The sequence below is a fragment of the Photinus pyralis genome, unplaced genomic scaffold, assembly GCF_008802855.1.
Source record: "Photinus pyralis isolate 1611_PpyrPB1 unplaced genomic scaffold, Ppyr1.3 Ppyr1.4_LG7, whole genome shotgun sequence".
Lineage (NCBI taxonomy): Eukaryota > Metazoa > Arthropoda > Insecta > Coleoptera > Lampyridae > Photinus > Photinus pyralis.
This window is the reverse complement of record NW_022170738.1, coordinates 23,421,019-23,436,511: the sequence shown is the minus strand read 5'-3', so window position 1 is coordinate 23,436,511 and position 15,493 is coordinate 23,421,019. Positions and strand designations below refer to the sequence as shown.

Genomic DNA, 15,493 nt, shown 5'->3' with positions numbered 1-15,493 from the left:
GACGAGTCCATGTTAAGAAAAAAAGGTAAGTTTTTTATTTTTGCGAAAGTTTGCGAAAATACGAGAAACCCACGAAATTAATGGAATGGAGCGTAAATATCAGCTGTACGGTAGATAATAAAAGTCGTCCCCGACGTTTTTGCACCGTACGGCCCATCGTGAAGATTTTGTGCCAATTTCCCGCTTAAAACGTACGACCGGGTTTTAAACGTGCGTAAACTACATTCTAGGGAGTTCATTCAACCCAACTCTTAATTACAAATCGGTTGACAATATCTAAAAGAATACGAAAACCGCCCGGTAATTCGACACAAATTTCGGGGCCCTTCGTATACTTCCAAGTTATGAGACAACATTCTAATAATTTCTATGTAGTTGGTAGCAGTTTTGTGTGGAGCTGTAGTAGTTCTAATTGGGCCCATATATATATGATTGGGCCTAGTTTTTATAACCTCGCTTTCTTGTAACGTTTACATTAACTGGAAAGTGTTTAATCTTATTGTAAACCTTTTTGTGGTGTACGACACGTTAAATAGAGTTTTTTTTGTATTTTGAAAAATTCACGATAATGTTATAGAAAATAAAATAATCACAATGCTTTGGAGCATCGAATGAGCTATAGGTAAATAATGGAATAATAGAAACAAAAAGCTATGATAGTTCAAAGTGTGCACTCGCCTTGTTTATTTGTGCCTCGCTCGCAAGCTCGCTCGGCTAAATAAACGGCTCGTCCATAAAGACCCAGTTTATGTATTTGATATATAAATAGCTATTTATTTACAAAAAGAATTATTGATGTATATTAGTTGCTGAGAAAATAAATATTTTATTTTTATTTATTTACCTCATTCCGAATATGGGTACGTACCTAAAGCGGTATTTATTATTTTATTCTATTTTAATAGCAATTGTTACTTTATAATTCTAATTCTCTTTTATCTATCTTCCTTGTAATGCAAAATCCCATATACGTTCGTACTAAACATTCATACAATCGTATCTAAATTTAGATCAACAACCACACTCAATTTTATGGCAACGAAAATATCTTGACGCGCTTAATTAGTTCATCCTTGATCACTTCTACGATTCTGCCTTATGCGACAGAAGAGCGATAACATCACGTTAACTGATGAATCTGACACTTGAGAATTAATTCAAGGTTTTTTCTCTTTCAATTGTAACTAACGGAACTCGCGTTGTTAAATTTTACGTTCCAATAAAAACCAAAATACCCGTCATTACCACTGGGTTCTTCTTTATGTCCCAACCTCTCTGAACTTTACATTTTTCCTTATCACGTACAGGTTGCTCTGATAACCCAGAACCCGGACTAATCTCGCGTTGAGTGCTCGAAGTAGGTAAATCTAATAACTTGGACCACGTATTAGCATAGCGTTGCCCAAGACTGAATGACTCCCAAAAATCTTCCAGTAACAATCCCATTAACCACTAATAATATAATATTTAATTTATACTAAACTCATTAACTAATTATGCGAATTTCCATGAGTACAGATTTAGACTATGATATTGATCTATAGCAATCGAGTCTGAACGTGCTGGGTCGATTTATTTTATGAAAATAATCGCAATTACCATACTTTTGAATAGAGGTACTACATCTTGACAGAAAGTTGACATATATGACAAAAAATCTATCTGTTCAAAGTTACCAAAAATGGAGTCCAAAACGGAAATGACACGATTTAAAAACGCGAAAGTTTATTACAGAATTTTCCCGATGCTAAATATGCGATGGGATCACGTGAAAATACTGGAAGATGTGAAAACGTTATACGTACGTTACATCCAGGACTTTGGAACTGGACGAGACGGAGTGGTTCCTAGTTACTGGAGGTTCACTACCGATGGTGTATTTTATAATGAAAGTCAATTAGCTGTTTACAATGGAGTAACACGTGATATTTTAGATAAGTATGTCTTCATGTACCCACCACTGTATAATATCTATTTATTAGAGTCATCGACGGCTGCAGTGCGATAATTCTGAGTTTCGGCCAAAGTGGAAGTGGGAAATCTCTAACGGCGAGTGGATTGCGGAATTGCTACAAGGTAAATGAAAGCGATACGAGGATGTCAATCAAGAGGTAGTCCTTTTAGGATAGAGGCATTGCTCCGCGTGTGATTTCCGACTTATTTCTAAAGAAAGAGGTGCTCAAAAACCAAATCAGACTCTGCGTTCAGCTCTCCTATGTTGAAACGAAACACACTTATCTCAAAGACTTACTTAGTGAAGATAGTGATACATTCACACGGAGCTTTAGGGAAATTACACTACAGAAGGTGAAATCTGCAGACGAGGCACTGACGCTGCTATTTAGAGCCGAAAGCAAGAGAGAGTTTGCAGCAAACTCTACAACTAGTCATGGCGCTAACGGTATATTTACCATCACTGTTACCGCAAAACCGGCTAATACAACTGATCCGATGAAGAAGACATCAAAAGTAACCATATATGTTCTCACCACCTCAAATTAACTGCCATTTAGCTGCACGTTGTAGACCTTGGAGGCGTTGATAGTTATGGCAATGCTACATCGATTAACAAAAATATTTCGCAAGTCGGTAACGCTAACGTGGCGAAGACGCAATTGGAGCAGTTCATATTGACACTAATTCAAAATCGTCCCGATTGTATTCTGGTGAAGCAAAGATTGAACCCCTTGATACAGTACTTGGGCGATTCGTTAAGCGCGCATAGCATTCTTCGGTAATACGATAATTTATCGTCCCGGCAATACCCTTACGGTTTCAGCTGCGTTGGACATATACGCGTTGATCTACCTAACCTTTACATCACATTATCCTTGCTCGCTTTTGGTCAATGCATACGCGGCTTGAAGCCCAAAAGGCTGCAACCCAACATCTCAAAGAATGAAGAGATTGAAATCAAACTGCTTAAGGTTGTACAAGTTTGTAGCTTCTTTCAAACTGACTTGGTACCTTTAGAACCAAATTGTTGGCATGCGAAAGGAAAACGACTTGAATGCGATGCTGAACTGTGGTGATTTAGCGTCGAATATCACTCAGGACCGTGTCCTTCAAATGCAGAATATCGCCAAGGAGTATTTAACCGATATCACTAACGAGCTCGTGGTGCTCAATGTATCTGATGCACGCACCGTTCTCAAAGTGTTTAAGGATCTTTATAATAAACTGGAGATGGATAAAGAGGAGTGCGTAAAGATTGCCCACGATGATGGTTATCAGGAGGGCTTTACGACAGCTATTAATACAGAGGTTTGCTATTTGATTTCCAATGCGACGCTTTTTTGTGCTGAATATTTTGTAGAGTTCTGGGTTGTAGCAAAGATCCTCTTTCGTTGTAGTGATCGAGGGAGGTTCCTATAGTTGCTTTTGTTGCTCTTTCATCAAATAATACAATCAATTAGCACTTAAAATGGTTCCCAGTAGGAGTTGTGAGGTAGTTTTGAGTTTGATTGTTAAAGAATTCCATTAGCGTAAATCAGTGTATAGTATATTGATTTTTTGACGATTACCTATGCTTAATCATCTTTATTCAGAGACAATTTTTATTCTGCATTTTTCTTCTTTTATCTTTACGTTTATTGCAACCATCTAGTAATTACATGATCGTGGTAAATTAACGACATTCTAGTACAACATGGGCATTGTCATTTATAGCGCATTACAAATACAAATTGCTCATTTATTCATAAGGGTTCAACTATAAAATTACACGGGACATATGCACTAAAGTATGTTGTAGATTACACGCTCAACGACAAAGTCTAAAGAAAGCATTGGAGTTGGAAAATTAAAATCAAGCCATGGCAATGTTTCACTAAAGGGATCGCCAAAGAAAGCACCCAGTAACAGTAAATCTAATCAATACCTTAACTGAACCAATAATACCCGTTCATATTATAGTTTCGAAAAATGCGCTAGGTGAAAAACGTAACACGCTCACTAAACGTAGCAAGACCAGTAGCCTTTCATTAAAAAAATCAAGCACGGGCAAAAAGAAATCAAACGCCGGTTCCCTACACGACCTCCCCTTGCACTTGGCCGAACTAGGCGAAGTGAAAGATTTGCCGAAGAACGTGCCGAACTATGCGAAAGCCTGGGCACTGTTTATAAACGATAACTCGTATAATTACGCAAAGCTCGAGGAAGAACGGATTGCAAGTGAAACCGAAGCCAAAGAGCTACAGTTGGAGTACTATCACGCCATTAGACAGTTGCACAAGTGCCACGAAACCGTAGACCTTAGAAAGAACGAGTTGCGTAAGGTAAGCGCCATTTAAGGTCGGCAGATTCTAAATGCGGATCTGTTTTGAAAGGCCGAGATGCGGAGACTGTTTGATCCACAAACCTGTGATGAAGATGGTAAAGCTTTTCTAAGTGCAGCAGAAACGGAATGCCTGGACAACTGTAATCATGCTCAACAAGAGCTGATTGCTGAACAGGAACATGTCCTGAAGAAGCAAACGGAATTTATACTTGCACTAGAACAAACCCAGTCGATTAAGAAGGATATTATAGACAAATTTGACGACTTTTGCAAAAAACATTATCATATCTCAGTACCAGATTTACATGCCACATCGCAGTTACACGTAAATGCATCGAATTAAATAACATCAGTATAGGTAGGGTAGGTACATCAATCAGCTGTTTCAGGTTGTATACGAATCGGGAGCGATATCAGCTTTATTGGACGAGGAAGTTGGAGAGACATTACCTGATGATGAAGTACACAATATAAAACTATACAGGCAGTTACAGCGGTTAATGAAGGAACAAATATTGAAAGAAATAAAATTAACAAAAAGGAGAAAGCGGTGGACTTAAATGCACTTTGTTTGATCCTACCCTTGTATACATTTGGCTTTCACCTTTATATATGCGATATTTTAAAGAAACTTTTGTAATTGCGATGAGGTTTCCATGTGTACTGTCAGTACTGTGTAGGTGTAGCCCTTATCAAATTATACAAATATATATACAATGGTGTAGCGTTTGGTCTAAATGTGACGCCATATGCTCGACTCGGCGTATGACGGCCCCAAGTGAGAATCCAAACTAAAAACAACACCCTCATGTTTGTGCCGTGCGAGGCGACCCGTAATAGGGGATGTACGGATCCTGGTAGGTGAGTTACCTGAAGTGGCGACAACAGAGTACTTTGGCCGGACTTTCGCTTAAGACGGGAGGTCGTGGCTAATCCACCATGACCAATCGGCTGTCATCGGAAACGTCTCAGAATACCTCCCAAGCTCTGTTGCAGGTTACCGAGTCTCAATAGATCAAACCACCCAAGCACATCTACGGTTCTGAATAGAAGAGGGGGAAAAAGGCCAGGCTGGCCTAAATGAGTCAACTACTTCAACGTGAGATACCCTCCTAGAGCTAACCCCGGCCAGGCGGCCAAACGGATAGATGAAGAGAAATAGAGGCAAAGATCGGATAACTCAACGCCGACCTAACCGCCGACAAAGAAGGGCAGACCGCAGACTCAACCAACCATCAGTAAAGCTGAAGCACCCCGCAATCGGAATAAATTGTTGTGTGGTGGTCCAACCCTTGAACGTGGGTGTTAGTGTAACGCTCTTTAGGGCGAACAGATGCGGGTCAAGAACCTCTGCTTAAGTGTTTTTGTACCATATCTGCCTGGTTAGCAGTTAGCGTACCCAGAGGATTATTGGTATCTACGATCGCTACTTTCAGTTAACTCTCGGCAGCTTACTTATAAATTCTCTTGAGTAGTTGAAGGAGGTGATTGGCAACATCCTAAGCTCCGCAAGGCTGCCGTCTGGGCCCCGTGGAACTTGACGACCTGGCGGGGGTCTGGTGGCGCCTGGAAGCGAAGAATTCCTGGGGAATGATAGGCAGCTAGTGTCTCTTCCACACAGCCGTGAAAGGGCTCCCTCAAGGAAAGATGATAGTTTTCGGGATTGGGTAAGGGGAGCAGACTGCAGTGACATAGTAACATAGTGGCGACAATTGAGCCCGTCTTTCTCGTGTCGTCAATAGAACCTCGAGCTATAAGAAGTGTTGCAATAATTGATTACTATTTTGTGGAAGGTTTTCAGCATTTATATGAAACTGGGGGCGTCAGAAGTGGGTACAGACAAAGGGAATGGGTAACCCCGGACAAGATCGGACTGATGGTAGTCAAAACTTCAAACGCGATTTACGAGCGAACGGGGCGTCGGAGGTAGGAGCCGACTAAGGGAATTGGTAGCCTTCGACAATTGATGGTGGAGTCAAAACGGACTAGCAGAATACTGATATGACACAGAAAAATGCGCTGAAGTCCCTTTGGTCTCTCCCAAGGACTTTGATAATTCTTATTGTCCATAGCACAGCACTCAACACAATTTGTGCACATCCCAGGAACCAGTACCACAGAACTTAAATAGTGACAGAATGCCGCCTGTTCATCTGTTGAGGTTTGTGCTTGTTCCGTTAGTGTGCAGACAAATTCGCCCCTATATGTAACTCATGTACATGTTGTCATGTGAATAAGATATTTTAGATGGTCATTTTAAAGTCTGTTATCAAAACGTTATCTCACGGAACTGGTTGGTCGCACGGTATCTTACAATACCGTCGAAAAATAAGACGCGCCGCGTTTGCAGTCAACTCTTGCCATTTTGATGAGGCTTTAACTGCGCAAGCTCGAAATGTTCACTTCTCCAACGCTCCGTTATAAATAAACCACGTATAGGTCTTCGCAAACCGGTTACTTCCTTTTTCAGTACTTCGCAACGTGCTGCAAGCCCTACGTCAAATCTTCCTGTTTCGTTCGCGGGGCCTTCTTCGGGAAGTAGGCATTGCAGGTTCCCTCATCCATGCATAAATAGCTTGAATTGGCTAAATGGCTACTCCACATGGACCATGGATACTGTTCGGAGTCTCTATGCTGAAACAATTCTGTTACCGTCAAAGATTATGTGCAAGTACGAGTAGTCCCTTTTGTACACGAACCACCTCCTTTGTATTCTTTCTTGTCATTTTGAGATGTTTATTAAAATTATACCGGGTGGTGCATGGTAAGTAGGAACATAGGGATTTAACATGGGAAATTATTTTATGTAATATTCTGCACTCCTGTACATTTTACAGAAAAAACTGTAGAGTTTAAAGTTGTTCAGAATTAATTTCCCATGTTAAATCCTTATGTTCCTACTTATACCGTCCACCATCCGGTATAGTTATCTACAGCGCTTTGTCCAAATCATAATCAGCCTACTTATGCAGTTACAAGGTTTTTATTAAAAAATTAATGTTACGCCACTGAGCATTAATTTAAATTTTTTAACTGCCTCGTTTTATAGAAATTAATTGATAATTGCAGGATTAGAGCGTAGATTATATTACATAAGATTAATAGTGCAATTACGTACGCTGAATTTGCACAAATTGGGGTAGATATTTGTGAACGTGGTCGTGAAATTTAAATTTGGCGCGCCGTACGGATCAGGCGCGGTTAGCTCAATAGCGGAAATCAACCATCTTCCCTTTGTATGTACCGGTTGTGAGCACATGTGCTTGCTGTAATTACAAAGTTTTAACCAACTCATGTGAGTGTAACGACGTTTTAAGGTAACTTAATAAGTACATCTTAAATACTTAGTGTTTATCGACGTGTCATAATAGTTTAAGTATGAATACCGAAAAGTTAAAGAAATTACAAGCACAAGTCAGAATTGGTGGTAAAGGCACACCGAGGCGCAAAAAGAAGGTGGTGCATTCGACACAAGCGACAGATGACAAAAAACTGCAATCCTCCCTTAAGAAGTTAGCTGTAAATACGATACCAGGAATCGAGGAAGTGAATATGATTAAGGACGACGGCACCGTCATACATTTTAATAACCCCAAAGCTCAAGCGTCATTAGCAGCGAACACATTTGCAATTACGGGACACGGCGAAACCAAACAAATCACAGAGATGCTGCCCGGCATTCTCAGTCAGCTCGGCCCCGAAGGTTTGAATCAGTTGAAGCGTTTAGCTAATACCGTTGCCAATGCGGGTGTTGGTAAAATCTTGCCGGAGGACGAGGAGGACGTACCAGATCTAGTCGAGAATTTCGACGAGGCTTCCAAGGCGGAGGTGGGCAAAAAGAAAGAAGACGGCAAACCGAAGGATAAGAAGCAAGATTAACTTTTTCCGCCTGTATTTAGTGTGTGGTAAATTTAAATTCCGAGATTCGGCGTCATTATTTATAATATTAATTGGCTATAGCAATCTCTATCCACCACCAAATGTTAAAGAACTTTTTTCATTACTTATTGTTAAAATCTGTATTACGATTTTGGTTCCGATAGAGTGTTTGATAGGAAATATAATATTCTAATAGTGTTGTTCCTTTACTTGTTTGTTTAACTACCAGATAATGTGCTCTTTATCTTGTGGTTAATTTTGTAAATTGAATGCTGATAATGTTTGCTGAAATGTGTGCTACGAACCGATCCTTCCTGTTTTGATTTCATGTTATGCTTTATGATTTTGCCCCTGATATCTGGGTCACGAATTAAGTGGATTTAAATTGCAAAATTAATTTCGAAACATTTTGTTAATAGAATGCGTCCTTTTACATTATATCTGCTTCCTCAAAGGACTTTTTATTTTGCAGTGGGAACTTTTTTTCTGCATGTTACACCATCCAAAAACTATTTTTGATATTCATGTTAATAGTCACCGTTCTGTCTGTGATTACAATCCATTTAAAAAATGTAGAGATCTCATTTCTTCAATTTACAAGAATTGCAGATTTGTATTATTTATAGATACCTGTAAATTCATATAAACTGGTAGAGCATGAAGTGCCATCTTTACGACAAGAGTGTAAGTTAATTAAAAAAATTAAAAACAGAAATTTTCCTTGTTAATTTTCGACAACTGATAATAAGATGGCAACAGTAAGATTGATTGCTTACAATTAGCACCGAAATTACCTAAATCACAGATAAGCATTGAATTGTACAAGCACAGAAGAAATTGCTAATGCAGCAGTTATGCAAATTACTACTATAAAGGGTGGTATATAAACATGAGAAATTTGAGCAAATCCTTCATATAAATCTTGGAAAATAAGAGGCAAAAATGAAAGGAATTCGTATTAAGGCTGGACAGTACATACAGAACGGAGTATGTAAAGTTGCCTATTGTCAATCCCCAAATTTGGTTATTCGATGGTAAAAACATAAACTTAGTCCAATTATAATGCACATTTTCTATCTGTATAAAACCAGCCACGCGGCGGAAGCTATCTTTTCGCGCTTTTGAGGAAAACTTAAGTTGTTTTTCCAAGATAACTTATATATAAATGAAGTTGGAACAATTTCCAAAATTAAGATACGTTCGTAAACTTAATATCTAGGCAATAACGCCAGGAAAATTTATTTCCTTTTTTCTTTTCCAAAATATGACACCCTAACAGCCCTCGACGTTGCCCTTAAAAAAAAGATTATTTTAAAACATTTTAGTAAACCCCGGCGTTATTGTCTAGCTAAAGCATTCACCTTTCACAGGATTATTCGACCCCTTCTTCAACTTCACTCAGAATTAAGATATCGTGGAACGAAATCACGCGTTTTCGGGCAACGGAACGGGTGTACTGTCCAGCCTTAAGAAACAGAAACAAATTTCAATAATTAATTCATTAAAAATTCAAGATAATAAATGGGTCTGAAGCTGCTGAATTTTAATTTTCAAATAGTGTTGGTCCTCGGAAATCAGAGGGAGCTACTTTCGAACGGTTGATTTGTACCAAAGAGTATCCACTCTTTGGTACAAACTATAACTTTTCAGTGCGACTCTTTTTCGAGATCAGTGAGCGACGGCGCTTGAGGGGAGGTTAAAATTTAATTTTATCTCTCATTGTATTCTAATTAAAGGTCTCAACGAAAGGGACCGTTTTCTACCAACCACTGCCCTTCTTTCTGTCCTCTTATCAAAGTACAGAGTGGAGGGGGAGGTGGAACTAATTTTATCCTTCATGGTACCACAGACAACATATACTATGTTGTCTGTGATGGTACTCTAATGAAAGGTCTCAACGAGAAAGGAATTAATTTCTACCAACCATAGCCCTCCTCCTCAACCTCTTATCGTGATCGGGTATATTCCCTTATACCTCAAGAACTGATTGTCGGAAGAGGGTATACTCACAAAGGGCGATTGACACGTCTGCAAGAAGTATATCCATTGGTGATGTCAAAGCAAAAGCTATTTCGGTTTAAAAAAACGCGGTTTATCTGCACAAGAGACTTGTTTTGATTTTGTTGGGTATACCTACCTGCGGATACATTTCGTGCTGATACGGTGGTGAAGTTGAGTACGTGCAAAACAAACGCGTAAGGTTTAAACGTAGTTCAAGTTTTTCGTAACCATCAGTTACACGGCATAATTTACGACTATTACGGTAAATCCGCACAATAGCGGAAGTTTTACACGCATAAAATTAAAATTGCGTGACCTTAAAATAAAGGTGAATTGCGAAATAGAGGATATTGTTGGGAATATGGAAAACAGTTTAAAATTAGAAGCGCGAAATTAAATTTGATTCAAGGCGAAAGGATAAAGTTTCATGTAGGTAATTATTTTCGTGTCTGAAGCGACCGATTGTGCGCAAATATTTTTATATACATTGACATATACCGTCGGATCATGTAATTCTGAGTGAGCGACTTTGTCTTTGAAGAGTTGGATGAATCAGTACTTGAATGAGCAAGGTATCCCCATCAGTATTGCATTCAAAACAGTAATAAATCGATTCCTTTAATCAAATTTAGATTTTCATTAGTTTCCCTAGTTAAAACATCCAAAATTCCGTCAAAATCAGAATATTTGGGAATTTGAGGGAGCTGTTTGGAAAATAATTAGTCCGCCTTTGATAACATTAGCCATTAATTAAAGCGATTCGTTGGTTTTACTCAATATCCCTTCGAGAAAATCACGGGAATAGAACGTTTCACTCAACTTTTTCCTTGTGTCTATTCTGTTGCGTGTGAGCTAGGATTATTATAGCGATGAAACCTAAAGTTTGCTCGTTTAATCGTGTGCCTTTTAGTTAAAACGTTTAACAGGATGAAATAAATGATTCAGATATGCAATATTTAACACTGCATGTTGTTAGTTTTACTTTGATTTTTTTGTAGATAAATTTATCTCCCTTAAGCGAGGAATTAATTAATCATGGGATATAGTAGTTTCAATGGAAGAGGGAAAATTGTTCGTTAAATAAATTAATCTTTTCCAACTATCTGTGAGAACTGAGAAGCTGCAGTAGACTCGCGTCCTGAGGGAAATTAGATAAATGTGAAAACATAATTTGAAAATCAATGTAGAATGAAAAAGATACGGGACACGTACTTAAAACGCAAAGGCTGTATCCAAAGCTTTATTGCGATAAATTACAGTGTGACCCTTTCATATGACTTCCCTACAATCTAATAGCTTCACATTTAAAACGTTCACAGGTTGCTCTCTCAGCAGGAATTTCTAAATTATTTTCGAAACCCACATACAACATAATCAGCAAAATTGAGAGCGTAGAAGCTTTCCGTTAGTTTAAGATGATTCGGTCGCAGGTTCTTACGTTGCGAGTTGTTTTCGAGTGCGCCCTTATTTTGTTCGCCAAACTAACAGGATTATAATTTAATTTTGCACAAAATCGAAGTTTCAGATCGTGTAGAGGTTTCTAAAAGCATTACTTATGCATTCGGCGGAAATTGGCTGCGGTTTTCATTGAAAACTGCTACTTAAACATTCACAACCTTTCCTTAAAATGTGCTAATTGCGTGTTTGAAAATTCTACACATTTTTGGAATATTTTCTTCCAATTTACATCTTTTTACCTTTCCACGCCACTTCCGAAGATGTGTCTCCGAAATGAAAGGCCAAATTTGGGTGAAGCATCATCAAGAATACCACTTAGGAAAATGCGATCTCTGTGTCTGTACTATCCACAATACGAGTATATTTATTGACACGATAAGCTACGCACATAAAAAAGCTCCCTAAGTTTGAATTTTTCCTTCCCACATACGAATTCTGTTTACATTCTTCGCCACTATCTAAAGTCCTTGATGCTATTTTGGTTGTTAGTGGAATTTATTGAAGGCTTCAAATTAATCTCGATGGTTTCGCAGTGTTATCTAGGAAGGGGGAAACCGCGATCAATAACGCAATCTTAAAATACAGTTTCGAATTTAAATAACTACCCACACCGTCGCCATTATGTGTTAGAAGAAAACATGCCCACGGAGAGCCATAAATTCGCAACTTTACTTGTTGCTTTGAGTACTTTTCGCACAAATTGGACTATTATTTAAAGTGACAGTGAAAATTGGCGCAACGAAGGTGCTCGGTTGCCCAAAAAGTAAAATTATTATAAAACCGCAGAACACCACACTACCTATAGCATTAAATTTGCCCTTTTGCCACAGACGACGACACTAGTATACTCGGCATGCGGGTTTAACAACGTAAATACAAACAGAAATCTAGTCAAGGGAATGTAAATCCTTTTATCCTCTTACATAATGTGCATAATCTCGGGGAATTCATATCTTAACCTTTAGCTCCTTTGATGTGAATTTAAGCTCAGGATTTCGTTGTGCTGTTTGCAAAATTATAAAAAAAAAGTTATATCTCGCTCCATCTGAAAAAGCAATTTGAGAATGTAATTGCGTAGTTATTCAGTTAAAGAACGGCAAGGGGAAAACGTTTGTTTAGGCTAATTAAATAAGCCAAAGGTGGAGCGCGTTAATTATTTGTAACCGCGATGTGTTAAGTTAATGGATTAACGCATCTCTATTCAATAATTTAGTCGCAATTCTATTTCTCGTATTTAGACAAACATCTAGGTATACACTCTTGCGGTCTCTACGAAAGCGTAGAGTTTAATGTTTATTTGCGGTATTGCTCTTTTCAGTTAGATACAGCCGATACAGGGTCGCTGATATGTCTGGAAACGGTCGATTATGGGCGAAAATGTACAAGATAGCGCAATATGTTTTATGCAAAAGTTCTTCAATGTCTATACTAGGTAGTGATAATTTTATAATTATACAGGGTAGCTCATAAAGGTGCGAAACACCCTGTATATTAATCAATATTTCAATTCTTCTCTCAGTTTTAGCAAATTTTGTAATACGCAGAAAGCACCTAAATTCAATCGTTTCCGAGTTATCGAGTTTTCAAAATAAACGCTATTATTTTAAAATTCATTAATAATCAGGGACGAATATTTATGCCCAACCCAATCAAGCATTGTGGAGAATCTCAAGCCCATTCTCTTTTACAACCCGGAGCTAGCTCGCCGTTTACGCGGCGGGTCTGAGCCAGCTTAACTGAATATTATAGACCTTATTGTTGCTAAAAGTCAGTTTCATTTACCACAGACTATACAGGGTCCTGCAACAGTGCGCCGTTGTTTCTTAGCTCATACCTGGTAACAAATATCAAAAAATCTTTTGTGTAAATGCCAACTATAATAGATGGTTGCGCATCTACAGAAATTTATGTTGTTGTTGTTACGGTGTCAATACACAGTTGATTTTCCAAATGGAACACCCTGTATAATTTTATCTGATTCCATGTCATTTTTTAACCTCTGAATGGAAGCCTATTCACTATTTGGTTTTTTGTCAATGTTGCCAAATCTTTTCCGTTTAATTCCCTATAGGCCACCCCCACTTTGATAAATCCTCGGATAAATCGTAGTATTCGTAGTAAAATAAGATTATTTAAAAAGATCAGTTCCTTTTTTTTTCGAAATTCGCCTTTTTAATTAATCTTATTTTACTACGAAATAGGGATTGGGGAGTACACTTGCAGCAGATAATTTATTTGTGACACTTGCTTACTTTCTGGCATTCTTTAGTTCTTTTATTATCACGGTCTACACCGGTTAATAAACACGTAATGAAATAATGTATAACTATTTTTGCGAAAAACATTGAATAACCTAAAAATGACGGGGTTTAGGCACAGGACAACTCTTATAAAAATTGAAGAGCACATACAAAAGGCTATAGAATAAAGAAATAAAATACGAGTAGTTCCATTTGAAAAAAAATAGTTTTGACACTTTGAAATTTGTAAATTTTACTATTTTTTTGTGAACACTCCAACATTCTCATTACCAAAGTATTGCCTTTTATTCAGATTAACATTGTTGATCAAATTTATTTCTTAACTTTAATCAAGGTCGCTACGATTTATCAAAGTGAGAGTGGCCTATAGAGAATTTAATTCGGAAATCAATGAATAAATTGGTAACATTGACAGATAACCAAAAAGTGAATAGGTTTCCATGCAGAGGCTAATAAATGACATCGTAACAACTAAAAATATACAGGATGTCCAATTAAAAAAAAAATCAGTTGTCTATTGATACCGTAAAAATGGGACACCCTGTACATTTAAAAATAATTTTTGTATATGCGCGACCATCTATACTTGACATTTGCACAAAAGGTTTTTTAAATATTTTTTACCAGGTATGAGTTAGAAAAGACGACGCACTGTTACAGGACCCTGTATAGTATATAATGGTATATAATATATAATCTATACAATAGTTTAAATAATGTAAATGTAAATACTTACAGAGTGAAGAAATATTAAGGAATATAAAAGTGTGGTTGTACACTTACGTGCCAGAAGCTCCTTTTTCCTTACACTCGGGCCAAGGGCTAACTTAACTTTCTGTTATCACAGGAGTCAATGTACAGTTGTACACGTTGTGTGCTTGTAGCAGTAAATAAATTACTATAACAACAAGTGTAAATTAGTTTGTGTAAGTACTTTTTATGCTTATGAGAAAGGCTTATCGCATCACAGACCGTTCGTTTGTGTCTACTTATTAAGACCAGATGGTACGAGATTGCTTCTGACATTTAAGTTGTTAAAATCTGCAGGCGCTTCTTTGTGTAAACTTTCTTTACTTAGAGATTATTTGTTAGGCTAACAGCTGCTTTAATTACAACTAAATACCTGCACATTTTTGAAGCGATAATGATGTGCTTATCGCAAACCAGATAAACCTTTTACAAACACTTACGCAACCCTTACAGATGTCCTGAATCTAAATAAAACAATAAAATAAACCACACGAATTATTTAAACAAATTCAAAATTATAGGATCTACTAAATTCTAATGCAAAACAAATATTCACATTCAATTCAACTTGACACAAAATGATCGAATTTGTGCTATTGAAACCACGACCACAATATTTAATCTAAACAGAAACTGAAATTCATATAACACAGGGCGTACCATGATACTATAGGTACTAAAACCAAATAAAACCGTGTGCACAACGTTATTTACAGAACAGTATGTTATTCTTGCTTTGTGTCTGTATAGAATTTTATTTAGATCAACTGCTTTCTTAGCTATATAAAGTAGGTATACAGGTAAAGCAGTAAACTTAACTTCTCCACGTTTTTTTAATGTCGCTGTTATAAAGCGCTCAGAATTT

General features: G+C 37.6%; 2 protein-coding genes across 3 annotated transcripts; both read left to right on the top strand.

The window, feature by feature from the left end:
- Positions 1-1,601: 1,601 nt before the first annotated feature.
- LOC116175715 (kinesin-like protein KIF9) lies at positions 1,602-4,930 on the top strand. Its single transcript, XM_031493974.1, has 10 exons — positions 1,602-1,938; positions 1,983-2,076; positions 2,125-2,469; positions 2,514-2,734; positions 2,780-2,927; positions 2,974-3,264; positions 3,755-3,863; positions 3,916-4,277; positions 4,329-4,604; positions 4,669-4,930. The coding sequence occupies exons 1-10, from the start codon at positions 1,682-1,684 to the stop codon at positions 4,837-4,839; spliced, it is 2,274 nt and encodes a 757-aa protein (XP_031349834.1). The 5' UTR covers positions 1,602-1,681; the 3' UTR covers positions 4,840-4,930.
- Positions 4,931-7,387: 2,457 nt separating this feature from the next.
- On the top strand, positions 7,388-8,358 carry LOC116175714 (transcription factor BTF3 homolog 4). 2 transcript variants are annotated; one of them, XM_031493973.1, is made up of 2 exons: positions 7,388-7,574; positions 7,628-8,358. In XM_031493973.1, the coding sequence occupies exon 2, from the start codon at positions 7,658-7,660 to the stop codon at positions 8,156-8,158; it is 501 nt and encodes a 166-aa protein (XP_031349833.1). In that variant the 5' UTR covers positions 7,388-7,574; positions 7,628-7,657; the 3' UTR covers positions 8,159-8,358. The 2 variants fall into 2 exon arrangements, with proteins under 2 accessions (XP_031349833.1, XP_031349832.1); XM_031493972.1 differs by having other exon boundaries at positions 7,390-7,596; positions 7,651-8,358.
- The last annotated feature ends 7,135 nt before the right edge of the window (positions 8,359-15,493 follow it).

Bases quoted from the DNA above. Each gene is read 5' to 3' on its own strand.
- LOC116175714 (XM_031493973.1), top strand. From the start codon at position 7,658: ATGAATACCGAAAAGTTAAAGAAATTACAAGCACAAGTCAGAATTGGT.
- LOC116175715 (XM_031493974.1), top strand. From the start codon at position 1,682: ATGGAGTCCAAAACGGAAATGACACGATTTAAAAACGCGAAAGTTTAT. The intron at 2,735-2,779 runs GTAATACGATAA...TTACGGTTTCAG, and splicing joins AGCGCGCATAGCATTCTTCG to CTGCGTTGGACATATACGCG. The intron at 3,864-3,915 runs GTAAATCTAATC...TTCATATTATAG, and splicing joins AAAGAAAGCACCCAGTAACA to TTTCGAAAAATGCGCTAGGT.